This window comes from Cetorhinus maximus, chromosome 3 (genome assembly GCF_964194155.1).
Source record: "Cetorhinus maximus chromosome 3, sCetMax3.hap1.1, whole genome shotgun sequence".
NCBI classification, from domain to species: Eukaryota; Metazoa; Chordata; class Chondrichthyes; order Lamniformes; family Cetorhinidae; genus Cetorhinus; species Cetorhinus maximus.
This window is the reverse complement of record NC_135881.1, coordinates 101,239,040-101,257,529: the sequence shown is the minus strand read 5'-3', so window position 1 is coordinate 101,257,529 and position 18,490 is coordinate 101,239,040. Positions and strand designations below refer to the sequence as shown.

Below are 18,490 nucleotides of genomic sequence, written 5' to 3'. Positions count from 1 at the left end.
TAGTACAACTACCACATAGGAAAATGTGATATTCTTAGTCAGACAAGTAGGCATAGAAACTGGTTCGTATCAGAACAGCTGGGTCCAAGGCACACACGATATTGGGCCTCGTGTCTCATGTAAATTAGCCTAGCAAGCTGCAGATGCATGCTGGACCTCAGACAGCTTGCTGGTGAATTGTATTTGATTTCAGGCAACTGTCTCACGAGCAACTCCTCAGGTAGGCCCTGGAAGTGGGAATGATGACCCGGAGAGGAGGGAAGAAATCCAGAGGGAGGGGGCTGAGCTGGAACCAGCAGCAATGCTAGACCCTACACTCAGCTCCACATTCAGTTAAATACTTCTTTAACAAAACTTTTTGTTATGCCTTCAGTGGTCCCTTTAAGCACTGCTGGTTAAGTTGCATGTGGACTACATTTTCCTGAACACAGCTGGCCCAGCACTGGTTACCAATTTTGCAAAAGGGGCCTCAAACAGGTGTAAGCTCCCTTATCTGCATATGCAAAGGATCTCAAGCCTACTTCAGAAGCTTTGACACCCATTCTACAGCTGTAAAACAGATGTGGCTCCAAACAATTCTTAGGTTGTAATATTTTATTTCCCTTACTGACAGCAGTCAACCAACTGGATATTAATGCACAATAACATATTGTTGTTGCATTTGTATAGCGACAGGCCTTCCTATAATGTATAGAAAAGGAAACGAGAAAAAAGCTTTTGGAACTTCTGAAACCAAGTTTTGTATTCTCAAATGAACTCAAAGGTGCTAGTGCAAGGTTCCTAAATATAATAACGTTTTTAAAAGGAGGGTAATAACTATTAGTAAAATAGTAAAAACTATTAGTACCCAAAAATCTGTTGACTTCTGCCTTGAATATACTCAACGACTAAGAATCCAGAAATCTCTAGGGTAGAGAATTCCAAAGATTCACAGCAATGAGTGAAGAAATTTCTCCTCGTCTAAATCCTAAATAGCCAACCCTTTATTCTGAGACTGTGATATTGTGTTCTAGATTCCTTAGCCAAGGGAAACATTTTCTCAGTATTTACCTTGTCAAGCCCTTTAAGAATTTTATATATTTCAATTACATCATCTCTTGATCCTCTAATTCCAGAGAATATAGGCCTAACATAGGCCTATTCAATCTCTCCTCATAGGACAATCACCTCATCTCAGTAACCAGTCTAGTAAAACTTCATTGCACTCCCTCTAGGGCAAGTATGTCCTTCCTTAGGAAAGGAGACCAAAACTGCACGCACTCCTCCAGATACAGCTTCACCAATGTCCCAAAAGCTAACATACCATTTGTCGTTGTAACTTCTTGCTGTACCTGCATATTTACTTTTTGTGATTCATGTACAAGGACACCCAGGTCCTTCTGAATGCAAACATTCCCCAGTCTCTCACCATTCATAAAATATTCAGCTTTCTTATCTTTCTTAAAGTAGATATCTTCACACTTTGCCACATTGGATTCCATCTACCTTGTTCTTACCAACTCACCCAGCCTATCTATATCCCTCTGTAGCCATGTTGCATTTTCCTCAACACTCATTTTCCCACTAATCTTGCGTCATCAGCAAACTTTGAAATACATTCAGACCCCTCCCCTCATTTAAGTTGTTAACATAGATTGTAAATCGTTATGTCCCAAGTATTAATCTTTGCAATACCCCGCTGGTTACAGCTTGCTAATTTAAAAATACCCCATTCATTCCAACTTACTATTTTCTGTCCATTATCCAAACCTAAATCCATGCTAATATATTATTCCCAATCTCATGAGTCCTAATTTTGCGTAAATAACTCATGTGGCATCTTATCAAATGTTTTTTGAAAATCAACTGGTTTCCCCCTAAGCATCTTACTATATACATCCTCAAAAAACTAAGATTTCCCTTTCATAAATGCGTGTTCACTCTGCTTCATTATAGCCTTGAACATGGCCCCCAACCCTCACAGTGATTCCAGACTTTGCTGGGCTCTTCAGTGTGGTGGGACTGCCTGTAGACCCAGCAGTGGCCACCTCGCCTGTCTTCCATGGTGCTAGGGAAGACTCCAACCAATGGAGACCTTCCCCTCAGATTCCAACTGACTTCACTCTTGCTAAGGTTCCTTGATGTCACATTCGGTCAAATGCTACTTTGATGTCAAGGGCAGCTACTCTCACCTCACCTCTGGAATTCAGCTCTTCTGTCCATGTTTGGACCAAGGCTGTAATGATGTCTGGAGTTGAGTCATCCTGAATGAACCCAAAATGAGCATGGATGAGCAAGTTATTGGTGAGCAAGTGTTGCTTGACAGTACTGTTTATAACATCTTTGCATCACTTGCTGATGATTGAGAGTAGGCCGATGGGGCAGTAATTGTCGGGTTGGATTTGTCCTACCTTTTGTGGACAGGACATATCTGGACAATTTTCCATATTGCTGGTAGATGCCAGTGTTGTAGCTGTACTAGAACAGATGGTCAGGGTCGTGGCTAGGTTTGGAGCACAAGCCGTTAGTACTACAGCCACGAAGTTGTCAGAGCCCATAGCCTTTACTGTATCCAGTGGCTTCAGCTGTTTCTTGATATCATGTGGAGTGAGCTGAATCAGAAGACTAACATTTGTGGTGCTGAGGACCTCAGGGTGTGGCCAAGATGGATCATCCACTTGGCACTTCTGGCCGAAGACGGCTGCAAGTTCTTCAGCCTTGTATTTTACACTGATGTGCTGGGCTGTCCCATTATTGAAGGCAGGGATGTGAGTCTCCTCCGGTGGTTAGTTGTTTTATTGTCCACCACCGTTTACGACTGGATGTGACAGAACTGCAGAGCTTTGATCTGATCTGTTGTCTGTGGGATCATTCAGCTCTGTCTGTTGTATGCTGCTTCTGCTATTTAGTTTGCATGTAGTCCTGTGTTGTAGCATCAGCAGATTGATACCTCATTTTTAGGTATGCCTGGTGCTGCTCCTGGCATACTCTCCTACAATCTTCAGTGAACCAGGTTTGATCACCTGGCTTGATAGTAATGGTTGAGTGAGGGAAATGCTGGGCCATGAGGTTACAGGTTGTGGTTGAATACAATTCTGCTACTGATGATGGTTCAGAGCGCCTCAAGAATACTCAGTTTTGAGTTGCCAGATGAATCTATCCCATTTGGCAGTGGTAGTGCAATACAACATGATGGTGTGAAGACAGAACTTTGCCTTCGTAAGGACGAGGCCATATCAATATCAATATGAACAGATGCATTTGTGACAAGTGGATCAGTGAGGATGAGGTCAAGTATGCTCTTCCCAACTGTTGGTCGTCTCAGCACCTCCCGCAGGCCCAGTCCGACAGATATGTCCTTCAGTACTGGGCTAGCTCGGTCAGCAGTTGTGCTGACACACTCATTCACAACCCCTCAGCCATTCTGTACCCTTGTTACCCTCAGTGAATCTTCCAAGTGATGCTCAACATGGAGGAGTACTGATTCATCACTCGAGGGATGATGTTAAGTGGTAATCAGTAGGAGATTTCCTTGTTTAATCTGATGTCAAAGAGACTTCATGGGGTTCGGATTCAATGTTGAGGCCCCCAAGGGTCACTCCCTTCCTAGTGTATACGAATTTGCCACTGAGGGTCGACTGAGGATTGTGTGCCTTTGTTGTTTCTGTGTCAAAGTCAATGCCAGGTGATTCATCTGTTTTTATTCTTATTTGACTTTTCTGTATCAGGGAAAGAGCAAGTTAGCTGGATTCTTTGCTCCAGCAGGAAGTCAAACCCTTAGGTTAAGTACAACAAATTTGGTCCATGCTCAGGGACAGGAGGGTGTGACTAAGAGTGAGGCAGGTGTGGGGATCCAGAAAGTAGCACTGGAGGAGACTCAGCCTTTGCACTTGTCCAACAAGCAGAGGGTTCTTGCAGCCGGTACGGACAGGAGCAGGGGTTGCAGGGAACATTAGCAAAAAACAGCACCATGGTACAGAAGGCCATTTGAGTTGGAGGAGTAAAAATGAATGTACCAGCAACAGTAAGGGACAGTATTGTTAGGGAGTTAGATACCCTTCTCTGCAGGTGAGATCATGACTCCCGAAGGCTGTGCTGCCTGCCCAGTGTAAGGGTTATGGACCTCTTCTCGGGGCTGGAGAGGAATTCGGAGTGGGAGGAAAGGGATCCAGCTGTCGTGGTCTACATGGGTACCATGATACCAACATAGGTAGGATTAAGAAAGAGATTCTGCTGAGGGATCATGAGCAGCCAGGGGCTAAATTAAAACAGCAGAACCTTGAAGGTAATAATCTCCGGATTACAGCCTTAGCTTTGAGAAAATCGGCATAGAGTAAACATGATCAGAGACTTGAAGGTGTGGCTCAAAAAGGATAAATGGATTTCAATTTATGGGGCACTGGTACCAGTACTGGGGAAGATGGAGCTGTACCATTGTAACAGCCTTCATTTGTAATATGCTGGGACCAGTGTCCTGGCAAATTATATCACTGGGGCTGCTCAGAGAGCATTAGCTAAGTAGTGGGGGTGGGGAGGGTCGGGTGAGAGAAAACGTAGAAAGTTAAAGAGAAAGGACAAGGCAGTAGTGCAGGGTAGCTATATGGGTGATGATAACCAGTGTGACATTGAATAGGGTCAGAGTAGGGAAAAATGGTTAAATAAAACCCTGAGTTAAAGGCACTTTATCTGAAGGAACGTGGTACTCGTAATATGGTAGCGGAATAGATGACACAGATAAAAATAAATTGGTATGACAGCTTTTACAGAGACATGGTTGCAAAGTGACTAAGGCTGGGAACTGAATTTCAAGGGTAAAAGGATAGGATGAAAGGAAAGGTGGAGTGGCTTTGTTAATTGAGGATGAGATCAGTAGTGGTAAGAAATAATCTTGGCTCAGAAGGTCAAAATGTAGAATCATTTTGGATGAAGATAAGAAATAGCAAGGGAAAAAAGTCACTGGCAGATGTTGTTTATAGGCTGCCTAGCAGTAGTTACATTGTATAAATCAAGAAACAATGGGGGCTTGTAAGAAATCACAGACGATTTTAACCTTCATATAGACTGGACAAATCAGACTGACAAAGGTAGCCTTGAGGGTAAGTTCGTGGACAATATTCGGGATACTTTCTTAGTATGGTATGCTGTAAACCCAGCCAGGGCACAGGCTATTTTAGGTCTGGCAAGGTATAATGGAACATGATTAAAGGTTTCATAGTAAAGGATACACTAGGGAAGATGATCATAGCATGACAAAATTTCACATTCAGTTTGAGGGTGAGAAACTTGGGTCTGAAATTAGTGTCTTAAACTTAAATAAAGGTAACTGCAAAGGCAAGCATACCAAGTTCGCTAAAATGGACCAGGAAAATAGATTATAAAATAAGAATGTAGATAAGCAGTGGCAGATATTTAGGGAGATATTTCATAACTCTCAATAAAGATATATTCCATTGAGAGAGAAAGACGCTATGAGAAGGATGAACCATCCATGGCTAACTAAAGAACTCAAGGATGGTATCAAATTGAAAAAAATTGGTCCTTTCAAAGATGAAGCTGGGAAATTAATAATGTGAAACAAGGAAATGGCAAAGACTTTGAAAACTTTGCATCTATCGTCACAGAGGACGAAACTAAATGCATCCCAAGAATAGGAGAAAATCAAGGGGCAAAAGGGAGGAACTTAAAACAATTACCACTAGAGAAAAACTACTAGCAAAACTGATGGGACTAAAGGCTGACAGTCTAATGGACCTGATCTTAGGGTCTTAAAAGAAGTGGCTGCAGGGACAGATGATATGTTGGTTGTAATCTTCCAAAATTCCCTAGATTCTGGAAAGGTCCTAATGCATTGGTTTTATGAAAGGGAAATGGTATTTGACAAACTTGTTAGGAGTTCTTTGAGAATGTAGCCAGCAGGGTGAATAAAGGAGAACCAGTAAATGTAGTGTTATTTTGGATTTCCAAAAGGATTTCGATGAGGTGCCATATGAAAGGTTACTACTCAAAATAATTGCTCATGGTGTTGAGGGTAATATATTAATTAGCATAGAGTGAGGATTGGTTAACTAACAGGGAACAGCCAGGATAAATGGTTAGCAAACTGTAACTAGTAGGGTGTCACAGGGATCAGTGCTGGGGCCTCAACTGAGTCCAATCTATATTCATGACTTGGATGAAGGGACAGAGTATATTGTAGCCAAATTTCCTGACAATACAAAAATAGATGGGAAAGCAAGTTGCGTGGAGGAAACAAAGGTCCGCAAAGGCATATAGATAGGTTAAATGTATAGGCAAAAAAATTGACTGATGGAGTATAATATGGAAAAATGTGAGGTTATCCACTTTGGTAGGGAGAATAGAAAAGTAGAATATTATATATTATGATAAGTGACAACAGAATGTTGCAGGATAGAGGTATATGGATGTCCTTATACACGAATCACTAAAAGATAACATGCGGTACAGCAAGTAATTACTAAAGCAAATGGAATGCTGGCCTTTTTGAAAGGGGGATGGAGTATAAAAGTAGGAAAGTCTTGCTACAACTGTAAAAGGTGTTGTTGAGACCACAGCTAGATTACTGCCTATCATTTTGGTCTCCTCATTTAAGGAGAGATAGACTTGCATTGGAGGCAGTTCAGAGAAGGTTCATTAGGTTGATTTCTGGGATGAAGGGCTTGTCTTAATGAGGACAGGTTGCAGGTTGGGCCTATACTCATTGCAGTTCAGAAGAATGAGCAGTGATCTTATTGAAATATAAAAGATTCTAACAGATAAGTGTCGAGAGGATGTTTCCTCTCAACAGGGATGCACAATTTCAGAATAAGGGATTTCCCATTGAAGACTGAGATGAGGAGGATTTTCTTCTCTCAGAGGGTTGTTAACCTTTGAAGTCCTCTACCCCAGAGAGCAATGGAAGCAGGGTCTTTGAATATATTCAAGACTGAGTTAGACAAGCTTTTGATCTGCAAGGGAGTCAATGATTATGAGGGGCAAGCAGGGAAGCGGAGTTAAGGCCATGATCTTATTGGATGGCAGAGCAGGCTTGTGGGGTCGAATGGCCTACTCCTAGTTCTATTTCTTATACTCTTCTATAGCAGTTGATACTTCTGAGTAGCTTGCTAGGTCATTTCAGAGGATAGCTAACATTCAGTCACATTGCTGAAGGACTGGAGTCACATGCAGGCCAGACCAGGTAAGGATGGCAGATTTTCTTCCTTAAAGGATATTAATGAACAAGGTGGTTGTTTACCAAGATCATTATTACTGAGACTAGCTTTTCGTTCCAGGTTTATTATTAATTGAATTTAAATTCCTCCAACTGCCAGGTCCTTAGGATATATCGCCAATTAGTCCCATTAATTTCTCCAATGCTACTTCTCTACTTTCACTGATTTGTTTAACTTCCTCATTCTCGCCAGACCCTCAGTTCTCCGTTATTTCCGGAATGTTGTTTGTATCTTTTACTGTGAAGACATATACAAAACATATGTTTAATGTCTTTGCCATTTACTTACTCCCCATTATAATTTTACCTCTAATGGCCCCATGTTTATTTTAGTTAATCTTTTCTTTTCTAAATACCAATAGAAACATTTACAAAGTGTTTATATGTCTCTTGCTAATCTATTCACATATTCTCTTTCCTTATCAATTTCTTGCTCCTCCTTTGCTGAAGTCTAAAAATCTCAGTCCTGCTACTCTTTTTGGCAAAATTATAAGCCTCTTCCTTTGATCTAGTGCTACCTTTAAATAAGTTTGTTAGCCATTAGTCCACATTTTCTGAGGAGCTTTTGTGCCTTAACGGAACGTATGTTTGTTGCAAATTATGTATTAATGCTTTAAATGCTTGTCTACTGTCATAACTCAATGTAGTTTCCCAACTTGCCCCTCATACCTATGTAGTTTACTTTGTTTAGATTTAAGGCACTAGCTTGGGACTTAACTAAATCACTCTCAAAATAAATAGAAAATTCAATCATATTATGATCACTGTTCCCAATGCTCCTTTAGTACAAGATTGTTAACTAAGCTTTTTTCACTGTGCAATACTAGAGTCATATAATAGCCTGTTCCCAAGTTGGATCCACAATATACTGATCTAGAAAACTATCTTGTACATATTCCATGAACTTGTCCTCCATGCTATTACTAAAAATTTGGTTTGCCCAGTCTATATTAAGGTTATAGTCTCTCCTGATTGCTGTATTTCCCTTGTGACATACACCTCTAATTTCCTGAATTATACTGTGCACTACACTACAGCCTATAAATAACTCCCAAAGTTTTCTGCCCTTTACTGTTTCTTAGCTCAACTCAATCTGATTCTATTTCTCCATTTTCCGAGCTAGGATTCTTTCTCTCTGCTGTCTTTATCGCATCCTTTATCATCAGAGTTACCCTTCTCCTTTTCCATTTTGCCTATCTCTTCTAAAAGTTAAATATCCTGGAATATTTCATTCCCAGCCTTGGTCACTTTGCAATCACATTTCCATAACGGCTATTAGACCAAACCTTTGTTTAGTACCTTTTTTCTCCATGTTCCTGACCTTTGCTTTCCCTAAAGATATGGAAGGAATCTACTTGCACACTAGGTCAGATGCCAACCTCTTCAATCAAGACTAAAAGTGAACACAAAATCACATCACGCTCTGATTAGGGAACTCCTCCACCCTGTCAATGCTACACTAGTCATGGCACCTCAGCTACAAAGATTCATGCACTGTCTCTTGTTCTTGCTGACTATAAGCATCAAGAGAACCATGGTCATGAGACAAGGTGTTGCATCTACACCCCTGATCACACTGAAAACACCCAAATGGAAGTGGTTAGCAAATTCTGCTACCTTGGGTCCACCGTGACAAATGATCTGTCCCTTGATAGAGCTCGATACACACAGAGAAAGCAGCTACCACCTTTGGCCAACTTGCGAAACGTGCATGGGATAACACCAAACTGATCCATAGGCCCAAGTTGATAGTATATAAGGCCAGTGTTCTCAGCACCATAACAAAAACAGAATTACCTGGAAAAACTCAGCAGGTCTGGCAGCATCGGTGGAGAAGAAAAGAGTCGACGTTTCGAGTCCACATGACCCTTCAACAGAACTGAGTACCATGTTGTATAGCTGTGAAACATGGGTGACTTACAGCTAAAAGAAAAAGCTGCTCAAAAATTTTCATCCTTTCTGTTTGCAGCGCATTATGGGTATATCCCGACAAAATCACAAGTACGGCAGTCCTCTCAAAGGCAGAGCTCCCAAATGTGTTGGCGTTAATCTAACGGAAGCGGTTTCGGTGGATCAGCGTCTGTAGGATGGAAGATGGTCGCATGCCCAAAGACCTTCCATATGGTGAGGTACTTGAGCCAGGTAAGCAGTGGGGCACTTAAGGCTTGCTTGAAAGTGTAACATGAAGGCTCTAAATGTCAACTATCGCACTTGGCAGTCATTAGCCAGCGAAAGAGAGAAATAGTGACACCTCCTGTGGGTTGCCGTGCACTTCAACAATGACCAATGGCTATAGCAGCTTGGCAACAGGCACCAAGGCCGAAAACAACCACCCCCAATGTCACTTCATGTCTGGCACTTGTGGCAGAACCTGCGTCTCAAGGACTGTCTTCATAGGCAACAGCAAAGGTGCACCAAATGAAGACACCCCATCTAAATGGATGTTTGCTCCATGTCCATCATATCACATAGATGGAAAGGTACCAGCAAAACCCAGCTGGCTAACTTTCATCCCTGCAACATTGCCCACCACCACCTTTACCTCATTATCTATTCCTAAATCCATTTCCATGCTTCTGTTACCTCTGAGCTCTAATCGAAAGGTTTCCTTAACGAACCTCCTAAGCTAAATTCCTCACAAACACCAGCTCATCCAAAAACCTTTACAAAAGAAATTGGATAATTGCTTGTAAAGTGAGCTATTCAATAGTATGGGGGGTGAGCAGCAGGACTTGATTCATCTAGGTAGCTCAATTGCAGACACCTGTTGACTCCTTGTTTCCCAATGCTTCAAATTCAAAAACCCATTCTCATCCACAAATCCCTCCACTGCCTCAATTCCACCCTACTATTACAGCCTCTTATAACCATTAACTCCCTTGAATCTAGCCTTGTTTTGCTGAATTATCCGAGGCCATTTCCTTCAGATGTCTTAGACCTTCTCTCTGGAAATCCTCCCCTAAACCCATCAACTCTCTACTCCTTTTCCGGTCTTTAAAATCCTCCTCCAGACTTATCTTTTCAACCATCCTTTCAGTCATCTTTCCTACCTCTTATCCTACTGAATGTTTTGTAGTTTATTTATGAACTACCTTTAGGGTCAAAAGTATTTCTCATTTTAAGGGCTATAAGCATGATCTTCACTTAAACATCATGTGATTAAAATTCTTTTTTATGATTACCTACAAGGTAACTTTAAAATGTTGCAAGTTCCATCACAATATTGTACACTTATTGAGCAAAAGTATAATGAAACACTGCTTATATACAGCTGCGTTGTAATGATGATAAGAAACTTACCGAAAACCTCATCTGGATCACCTGACTTCATGGTTGAAGTTTCAACATCTTCTGTGAATGATTAAAGGATATATCTGTTACCAACAAGCATCACATATACATATGTATCTGTGAAATCAAAGTGAAATGTCTAAGATAGTCTATCATACTTTTCCAATTATCTTCTATTCCATATGTCTACACTTGTTAGTGATTTGTTCCAGATACCAGAACTGAGAATGTACAATTATTAGGAAAGACTGAACAGGCTGGGGCTTTTTTCTCTAGAAAAAAGTTCTGGAGCAAAAATGATGGAAGTCTTTAATATTATGAAAGGGTTTGACAGGGTAGACATGGGGCAGAATTTTGCCTCCGTCGGGTGGGCTCGGCGGAGGCAGATGGGAGTGGCCAGGAAGCCGAGTGCCACCGGCGATTGGGGCCAGACCGCAATTTCACGCTGGCGGGCCAATTAAGGCCCGCCAAACGTGAACACCAGCTGGAGAACCCCTGAGAAGGAGTGGGTGGGGGTGGGGGCCTGTTGTCCGCTGGGTCCAATGGCAACCCGGTGGCTGGTTCAAAAACGCTACAGGCAGTCCCAGGGAGGCTGCCTGCGTCCGAGTTGCAGCAGCAACATGGCTGCAAACGAGGATGCAGAGACCAGGTGGGAGGGCAGGTTGGTTGGGCACTCGGGCCCCTGCTTTTCTGACAAGTGCCTTGCTACCCTCCTGGAGGAGGTGGGAGGTGGCTGCCAGAAGGGACACCCTTGTCCCCAGAGATGGGAGGAGGCGGCCACCGCACCTCACAAAGGCAGCATGGGAAGAGTTGGCAGCGCAGGTGAACAACCATGGTGTGGTGCGGCTCACTTGAATGCAGTGCCAGAAGCGCAATGACCTACTGCACTCAGGAAGGGTGAGTGCCGTGTTGGCATGAGTCAATGCGTTGAATTGTTTTGGGCTGGCCATCCCCCTGTCGAGCTCAGGGATGTTAGAGTCTGAGTGCCAACTGTCAATCACGCCAGAACTGGCCAAGGGGCTGAGCCCTGGCTGCTTTGACTGAGTGCCTTCCGCCTCGAGGGCCACGACTCAGATCTGCCCTGCAACGTGCACCTCAGCTGGGGTTGGCCAGGCTGCAATGGCGCTGCAGGTAGAGAATGGATGAATCAAGGCTCCTCTGTCCTTTCAGGAGAAGACATCCCATAGCCATGTTGAGAGGTCGCAGTCCAGCGGAGGACACCTACACTCCTTCATCCTCTCCCAGTTTGAGCAGGAGGACTTGGACTCGAGGGGTACCATGCACCTCAGTCACGTGGCCGCAGTGAGGCTGAGGTGTCAAATGAAGGCAAGAGTGCAGTGCACTGAGGTGAGAATTTCGGCTTGTGCAACTATTATAGTGTATTCTCTTCATTGATGTGAGCCTCAAACCTGGAGTCCCCATTGATCATTGAAAGACGAGGGTACCATGATGCAGATCTCTGTCTCCCCAGGGTGCCTGGCATGCACAGTGACAGTGTGATAACTTTCACTAATGACATGTCCTTCTTTTCCCTTTTAGGTTCGCCAGCAGGCGATCGCTCTCCAGACCCTGAAGGGCCACCCCTGACCCTGGAGGACCCCATGCTCCCCATGCACCTGCATCACATCCACTCTCTGAACCAGGCACCAGCGGAGATACCAGCACCTCAGTGGACATTAGTTCGGTGGCTAGTATCTCAGTGCACATTGGTGAGGGCACTTCACAGTCGCTTGAGGTGCAGGTGGAGGCAGAGAGTGCCCAGGATGCCGGCAGTCGGGGGACTACTGGAGACCAGGAACGATGCTCAGTCGAAGGCTGATGTGACTCTCTACATCATTCCATGGGCTTTTCCAGTTCTCCAGTCCCACATTAACCCTTACTCTGATAGACACTCTTCTACCACACCTCCCCCCCCCCCCCCCCACGTCCTTACCTAAATATATTTAGAGTACAATTTTCTTTACTTTACTTGCTACCTCTTCACCTACTGCCGCCCGCCCCCCTCTTAAGTCTTTGACTTTATCAATTCAGATAGCCTGGGGGCTTGACAATTCTTCCAGATCTCATTTAGTCACGTTTGGAGGAATGGTGGTCTCAGTTGCTTTGGGTTGACTTTGTTGGCTTGGCGTTGATATTGTAGTAGTCTGTGTTTCTGGCACTTGGTTATCTCCATTTGATTCGCTTTTTGCGTTTCTTCAAGTTGCTTTTCTCTTTATTAACAACCAGTCTTACCTTACACTTCCCCAATGTGTCTTCTCTACCTGTCAGTTTGCTCACTCAATTAATCTATTTATGTTCCTCTGCAACATCCTACTCCCATGTATACAACTTACTACTCCTCCTAACAGGGCTTATACAGATTGTATTTACTGGGTACTCCTAAAATCTCTGCAAGTATAGTTTTCAGAAAGCTTTTCTGAAATGTACTGAACTAGAACAACAAAGAAAACGACTTACACTTAAATGGCTAGAATTAAGGAATAATAGAAGTTCTGTGAACCACATCCATGCACTATCATCTTACTTAAAGAAATCTAAGCCAAAAATATTAATTGATTAATTAACCAACTGGAATTGCACATATGCATGCTGGTGCTTTGCTTGCTAGAAGTCAACTTACAAATTACAGAGAACAAAATATAAAGATTAGAAATGACTCACTCCATATCAACTTAACCTGTTTTCTTTCTTTAACGCTTCTGCTAATTTGAATCTCCCATAACAATATTTTTAAAAATCTAGAGGCTTCGACAATTTCACATCCTAAACCACCAAAATGTATATTTCCAAATGAAAATGGGAAAGCATGTACAGGACTCCTATCAGAGCAGCTTAGCTGGCTAAGGCCAGAATTTTTCGCTCCCGTTGGCATTGAGCTTCATGGTGGGTGTGAGCGGACAATATGCCGAGAAGGCCAAAAATTGGTTTTACACTGTTGTGAAACCAGTTTGTGATCGTCCATTCTGTCCATCAATGGCGGGCTGCGTTTCCTGCCCTCCAATGTTGGGAACTTAATTTCAATGCATTTGTATCTTATCATCTTGCCTGCCTGCTGGAATCATCCCCCCTACGCTGGATCATCTGGGCACGTCAGCGTAATTGCATGCAGACGTTTTTCACAATGGAACTACGTGCACTTGGCGAGCTGCATTTCACTCGGGGCTTTGAGGTTTGCCTGCCTCCATTGCTTCGGGCAGCACACGCAGTCATGAGTGCAAGGCTTTGCAGGCAGCCGCACATTACTTTTCGGGGGGCTCACGAGCATGTCTCCACTTACTAGACCAGCCATAAGGCGGGGGATGGCTTTTCAACGGCTGCAGGGTGAGAATTTGCTTGGGGAAGGGGGAGAAGTGGCTTCAGGCAAGGGAAGAGGCTGCAGGGCGAGGGCTGTACTGGGGAAGGGGGGGTATCCCAGGGTGAGTGTGGGGACACATGTTGATCTGTGCAAGTAGGCTCAAGATGGTGATGCCTGAGGAGGCAGTCTCCAGAGGAGATGAGGCCAGATGGATATGTGAAAATAGGTGGTGATGTCCCTTGAGCTGGCAGTGAGTGAGATGCCAGTGAATGTGTGACGGGCTTGAGTATGTGAGTTTAGAGTGCTGAGATGGTTGCCATACCCTGGCTGCACAGATGAGATCATTCGTCCTCTATCTGCATTGGATGGCCAACTTCTTCTGTGCAGCACTGGCGCAGGTCACCACTCCCATCGCCTACCAAACCATAGTGGTAGTGTTGTTACCCCAACTGCAGCTAGAGCGGAGATGGAGGGCATCACAACGGGCCTCCACAGTGTCCAAAGGCCGCTCAAGGGCTGCAGTCTTCTTGCCTTTTGTGGTCGTATCTTCGTTGCTGCAGTTCTGGGCTGGAAGCACCGAGCGCAGCTGCATTTTAAATGTGATGCCTGGCATGATGAAGCTGTGAGATGCCGGCGTGGCAGGCGAATCGGAGTCCACCCGCCATGGAAATGGCGTGTTTTCTAAATAATGTGGCGAGTTTGGGATGATTCAGCATGAAAACCTCCCATTGCGGCCGGCGGGTAAAACACCTGCTTCCACACTTAGTGCAAATCTGGGACGATTCTGCCCATACTCTCCTGATCAATGTCAGCGCGACAAAGGTGATGGGGATGGGTGGAAAGACCTACAAGATTCTGATAATGGAGTTAAGCTTGAACAGGTTGATACCTTCCACTATCTCGGTCACTCATCATGGAAGATGCAGAGACTACAAGAAATTTGGGCGAGACTCATGGCGTTGTGAACTCATTTAAGAGTCTGGAGTAGCCACAGCATCTCAATTATAACATAAATTCGTCTTCTGAAAGCCCTTGTATAGCCGGTGACAACGTGTTGCTGCGAAAGTTGGACCATCAAGAAGAGTGACGAAGCTCGAATACAAGTGTTTGAAATTATAGGAGTATCAGAAGGATATTACGTGTGAGAGGGTGCTCTAGAAAGCTGGTTTTAAGAAAAACTTGTTTGAGGCAGTGATATCAAGTAAGCTCACATATTTTGGGCACATGATGCAAACTGGAGAGGAGTGTTTGGAAAAAGAGGTAATGCAAGGCAAAGCACCTGGAAAACGTGCACAAGGAAGACTCAAGATGGCATGGCTGGATAAATCAGAAACATGGACTGGCCTCTCTATGGGAAAGGCAATGAGGGCAACAGACAATATAAATCAGTGGAAAAAGATTGTTCATTGTCAAAATGAGGACAGATGAAAGACAAGATTCGATACAAAAAAATAATTCCTTAAGGAATGAAGTACAATTTCTAAATATTATTCAAAAATATTAAACCTTTAGTTTATTTAATATATATATTACTCCTAGGTCATGTCAATATTGCTAATGCCCCCATCACCCAAGGTCACACACACACAGTGAATATCCTTAGATTTTCTGCAGAAACACTTGGGCTTTGCACTGTGTCTTGGGTGATGACACAGGACAAGAATCAGAACACATATGAAAATGCAGCACAAACCCACATCCTATCACTCATTCACATAATTGCATTGCAATTCTCACAAAATTTAAACTCAACAGAGTTTATGGGGTTTCTTGTACTCTCAAGTTTTACATGTTAAACATAATGAAAAAAAAGACTTGTGCTTACATAACACCTTGGTGCAAGTGGGAACTCTGTGAAGAGGGAGGATGTGCTACTTTTTATTCTTTGTTTTACCTTTTTTTATTATTTCATGGGGTGTGAGCATCACTAGCAAGGCCAGCATTTGTTGCCTGTCCCTTAACTGCTGTCAAGGGGAATAAGAGTCAACCACATTGTTATGGATCTGGAGTCAAATGTAGGGCAGACCAGGTAAGGACAACAGATTTCCTTTTCTAAAGGGCACCAGTGAACCAGATGGGTTTTTATGACAATCAATGCTAGTTTCATGGTAATCATTACTGAGTCTATCTTTCCAATTACAGATTTTTATTAATTAATTGAATTTAAATTCCACCAGCTGCCAGGGTGGGATTTGAACCCGCCTCTCCAGAACATTAGCCTGGGCCTCTGGATTACGTCCAGTGGTGGATCGGCTCCCCCACCATATTCTGCTGCTGGTACACTTTACCAATGGCGAGACCAGAATTGGGCAGGCTGCCGATTGGACATTTAAATGTCCAAAGGCCCTATTAAGGGTCATTTTACGAGACTGTGAGCAGGATCAACCCCTCCACCCTGTGAGGAGGCCGTCAGCTAAGTGGAGGCAGCCTCCCAGCAGCAGCTCGGGAAGGATTTTTTATGTGATCACTTTGTGTGGGCTGCAGGCAGCGAAGGCAGCCCCCCGTGGCCCCAGTGATATCACTGCGGGGGTTTTGCCTCCACTGTTTGGCTGCTCAATTTTACAAAATTTTTTTAGTCTACCTGTGGCTACTGCTCCTGGTGACTCTGCTGAGCAGTTGACTTTCTGACTGGAAACAAAGGGCTGAATTTTACGGGCCACCTGCAGGCAGAAAAACAGGCAGGTGGACCCATAAATTAGGGTGCCATGCCATCGGTGACAAACCTGTCGCCGGTCCACCCACCCACGGCACAATTTTATGGACAACAGGAGTGGCATTGGGTGGGTAGCCTGCCTGTGGCCCAAATTAACGCCCAACTAAGGGCTTCATCCTGCCACCTCTCTGACAATAGGCAGCAGGAGAGGCCTGTGCCCAACGCCTAGCTCAGCAGGTTTAACCCTGCAGACTGCTTCTCAGTGAAGGCCGGGGGTTTGGCAGAGTGGGGAGGTGGTTTCTCCTTTCCCAGGCCCCTCTGGGTCAATTGGACACACCCCCTCCCACAGTTTTGCTTCCCCATGTCCATCCTCCCCACTGCCCTGTCCAACATGCCCCTCACTCCTCCTCGCTGGGACCTGTCAGCCTGGCCCTGGGGAAATTTCAGACTCAGCTCAATGTCCGAGTCCATTGCTGAGCTCCACCTACTGCCCTAACTGCAGTACCAGCAGTGGCCACCATTACTGACTGGCTCTGCTGGCCTCCGATTAGCCAGCAGCTCTATAAGGTTGGACTTCCTGGAGGCAGAGACAAACCCTGCCTCAAGCTAATTAAAGGGCCATTGCCTGAAAAATTAAAGAGGGGTGAGCCAGCTAAATGGAGGTGAGCTCAACCCCAACATTAACGCTGGGATGCGGGGAGCCCACCCTCAGCATAAAATCCAGCCCATACTGATCTAGAAAATTCTCCTGAACACACTCTATAACTCCTGCCCCCACTCTGCCCTTTACACTGTTAATATCCCAGTCTTTATTAGGCTAATTAAAGTCTCCCATTATAATCACACTATAATTCTGCCACCTCTCTGTAATTTCCTTGCAAATTTGTTGCTCTACATCCTTCCCACTAGTTGGTGGCCTACAGAATACACCTAGCAATGTAATGGTAACTCTCCTGTTTCTTAACTCTAACCAAATAAATTCTGTCCTTGTCCTTCTGGGACATCCTCTCGCTCCAGCACTGTAATGTTCTCCTTAATGAATACTGCCACCCCTCCACCTTTCTTTCCTGAACACGTGGTATCCAGGAATATTTAGTACCCAGTCCTGCCCTTTGTTGAGCCAGGTCTCCATTATTGCCACCATTGTGGCTATCTATAGCTGCAGCTATCAACCTCATCTTCCACACTCCATACATTCACATACATGCACAGTAACCCTAATTTAGACCTTGTTACATTCCCTCTTACTCTGACCCCACATAATACCTTACTATTTCCAACTCTACTGCTACCTCATAATACTTTCTGGTTCCCACACCCCTGCAAGTTAGTTTAAACTTTCCCCAATAGCACTTGCAAATCGCCCCTCAAGGGCTTTGGTCTGAGATCTGTTCAGGTGCAACCTGTTGCGCCTGTACAGGTCCCAGCTCCCCCAAAACTGGTCCCAGTGACCCAGGAACCTAAAGCCCTCCCTCCCATGCCAGCCACACATTCATCTGCTTTTTCCTCCTATTTCTATATGTATGTGGTACAGAGAGTAGTCTGGAGATTGCCATCTTTGAGGTCCTGTTTGCTAATTTCCTTCCTAGCTCCCTAAACTCTGCTTGTTGGACTACTATTTCATGGTATGCAAAAGAAATCTGCATGCTGTAAAGGCAGCAGTTTTCAAAAGGAACATTTTTACTGAAAATTCTCTTTTAGGTCTAATGACGGATCATCCAACAATAAAGGATATTCTGAACAGTTTCCCCAAATAGGAAGGATTAAAAAGCGTAAGTATCCTTTACTTATGTCAGATCTCCCCACCTTCAGTTGAACCATCAAAGTTGTACTCCTGCATTCTTGTCAACCTATCAATAGCTTTAAGTGGAGGGTCTCTCATTGTATCCATGAGCGATGTTTTCCTTTCCTGCTCCTCTCCAAAGATGTTGTTGTTATTGTTCACTTGAGTCCCATTGGTCCTTGTTAATTTTTGAAGTTCGACTTTCAGTTCTGCAATCTAGGAAAAGAGATTTTTTTAAAATCAAGACTAAAACAGATAGAA

At 44.0% G+C, this 18,490-nt stretch overlaps 1 protein-coding gene across 1 annotated transcript in view; it reads right to left on the bottom strand.

Moving 5' to 3' along the window:
- ppp1r9a (protein phosphatase 1, regulatory subunit 9A) overlaps nt 1–18,490 on the bottom strand; it is a 345,934-nt gene that overhangs the window by 63,385 nt on the left and 264,059 nt on the right. The window contains 2 exon segments of the mRNA XM_078538769.1: nt 10,508–10,558; nt 18,253–18,445. Of these exon segments, the coding sequence (XP_078394895.1) occupies nt 10,508–10,558; nt 18,253–18,445 (244 nt within the window).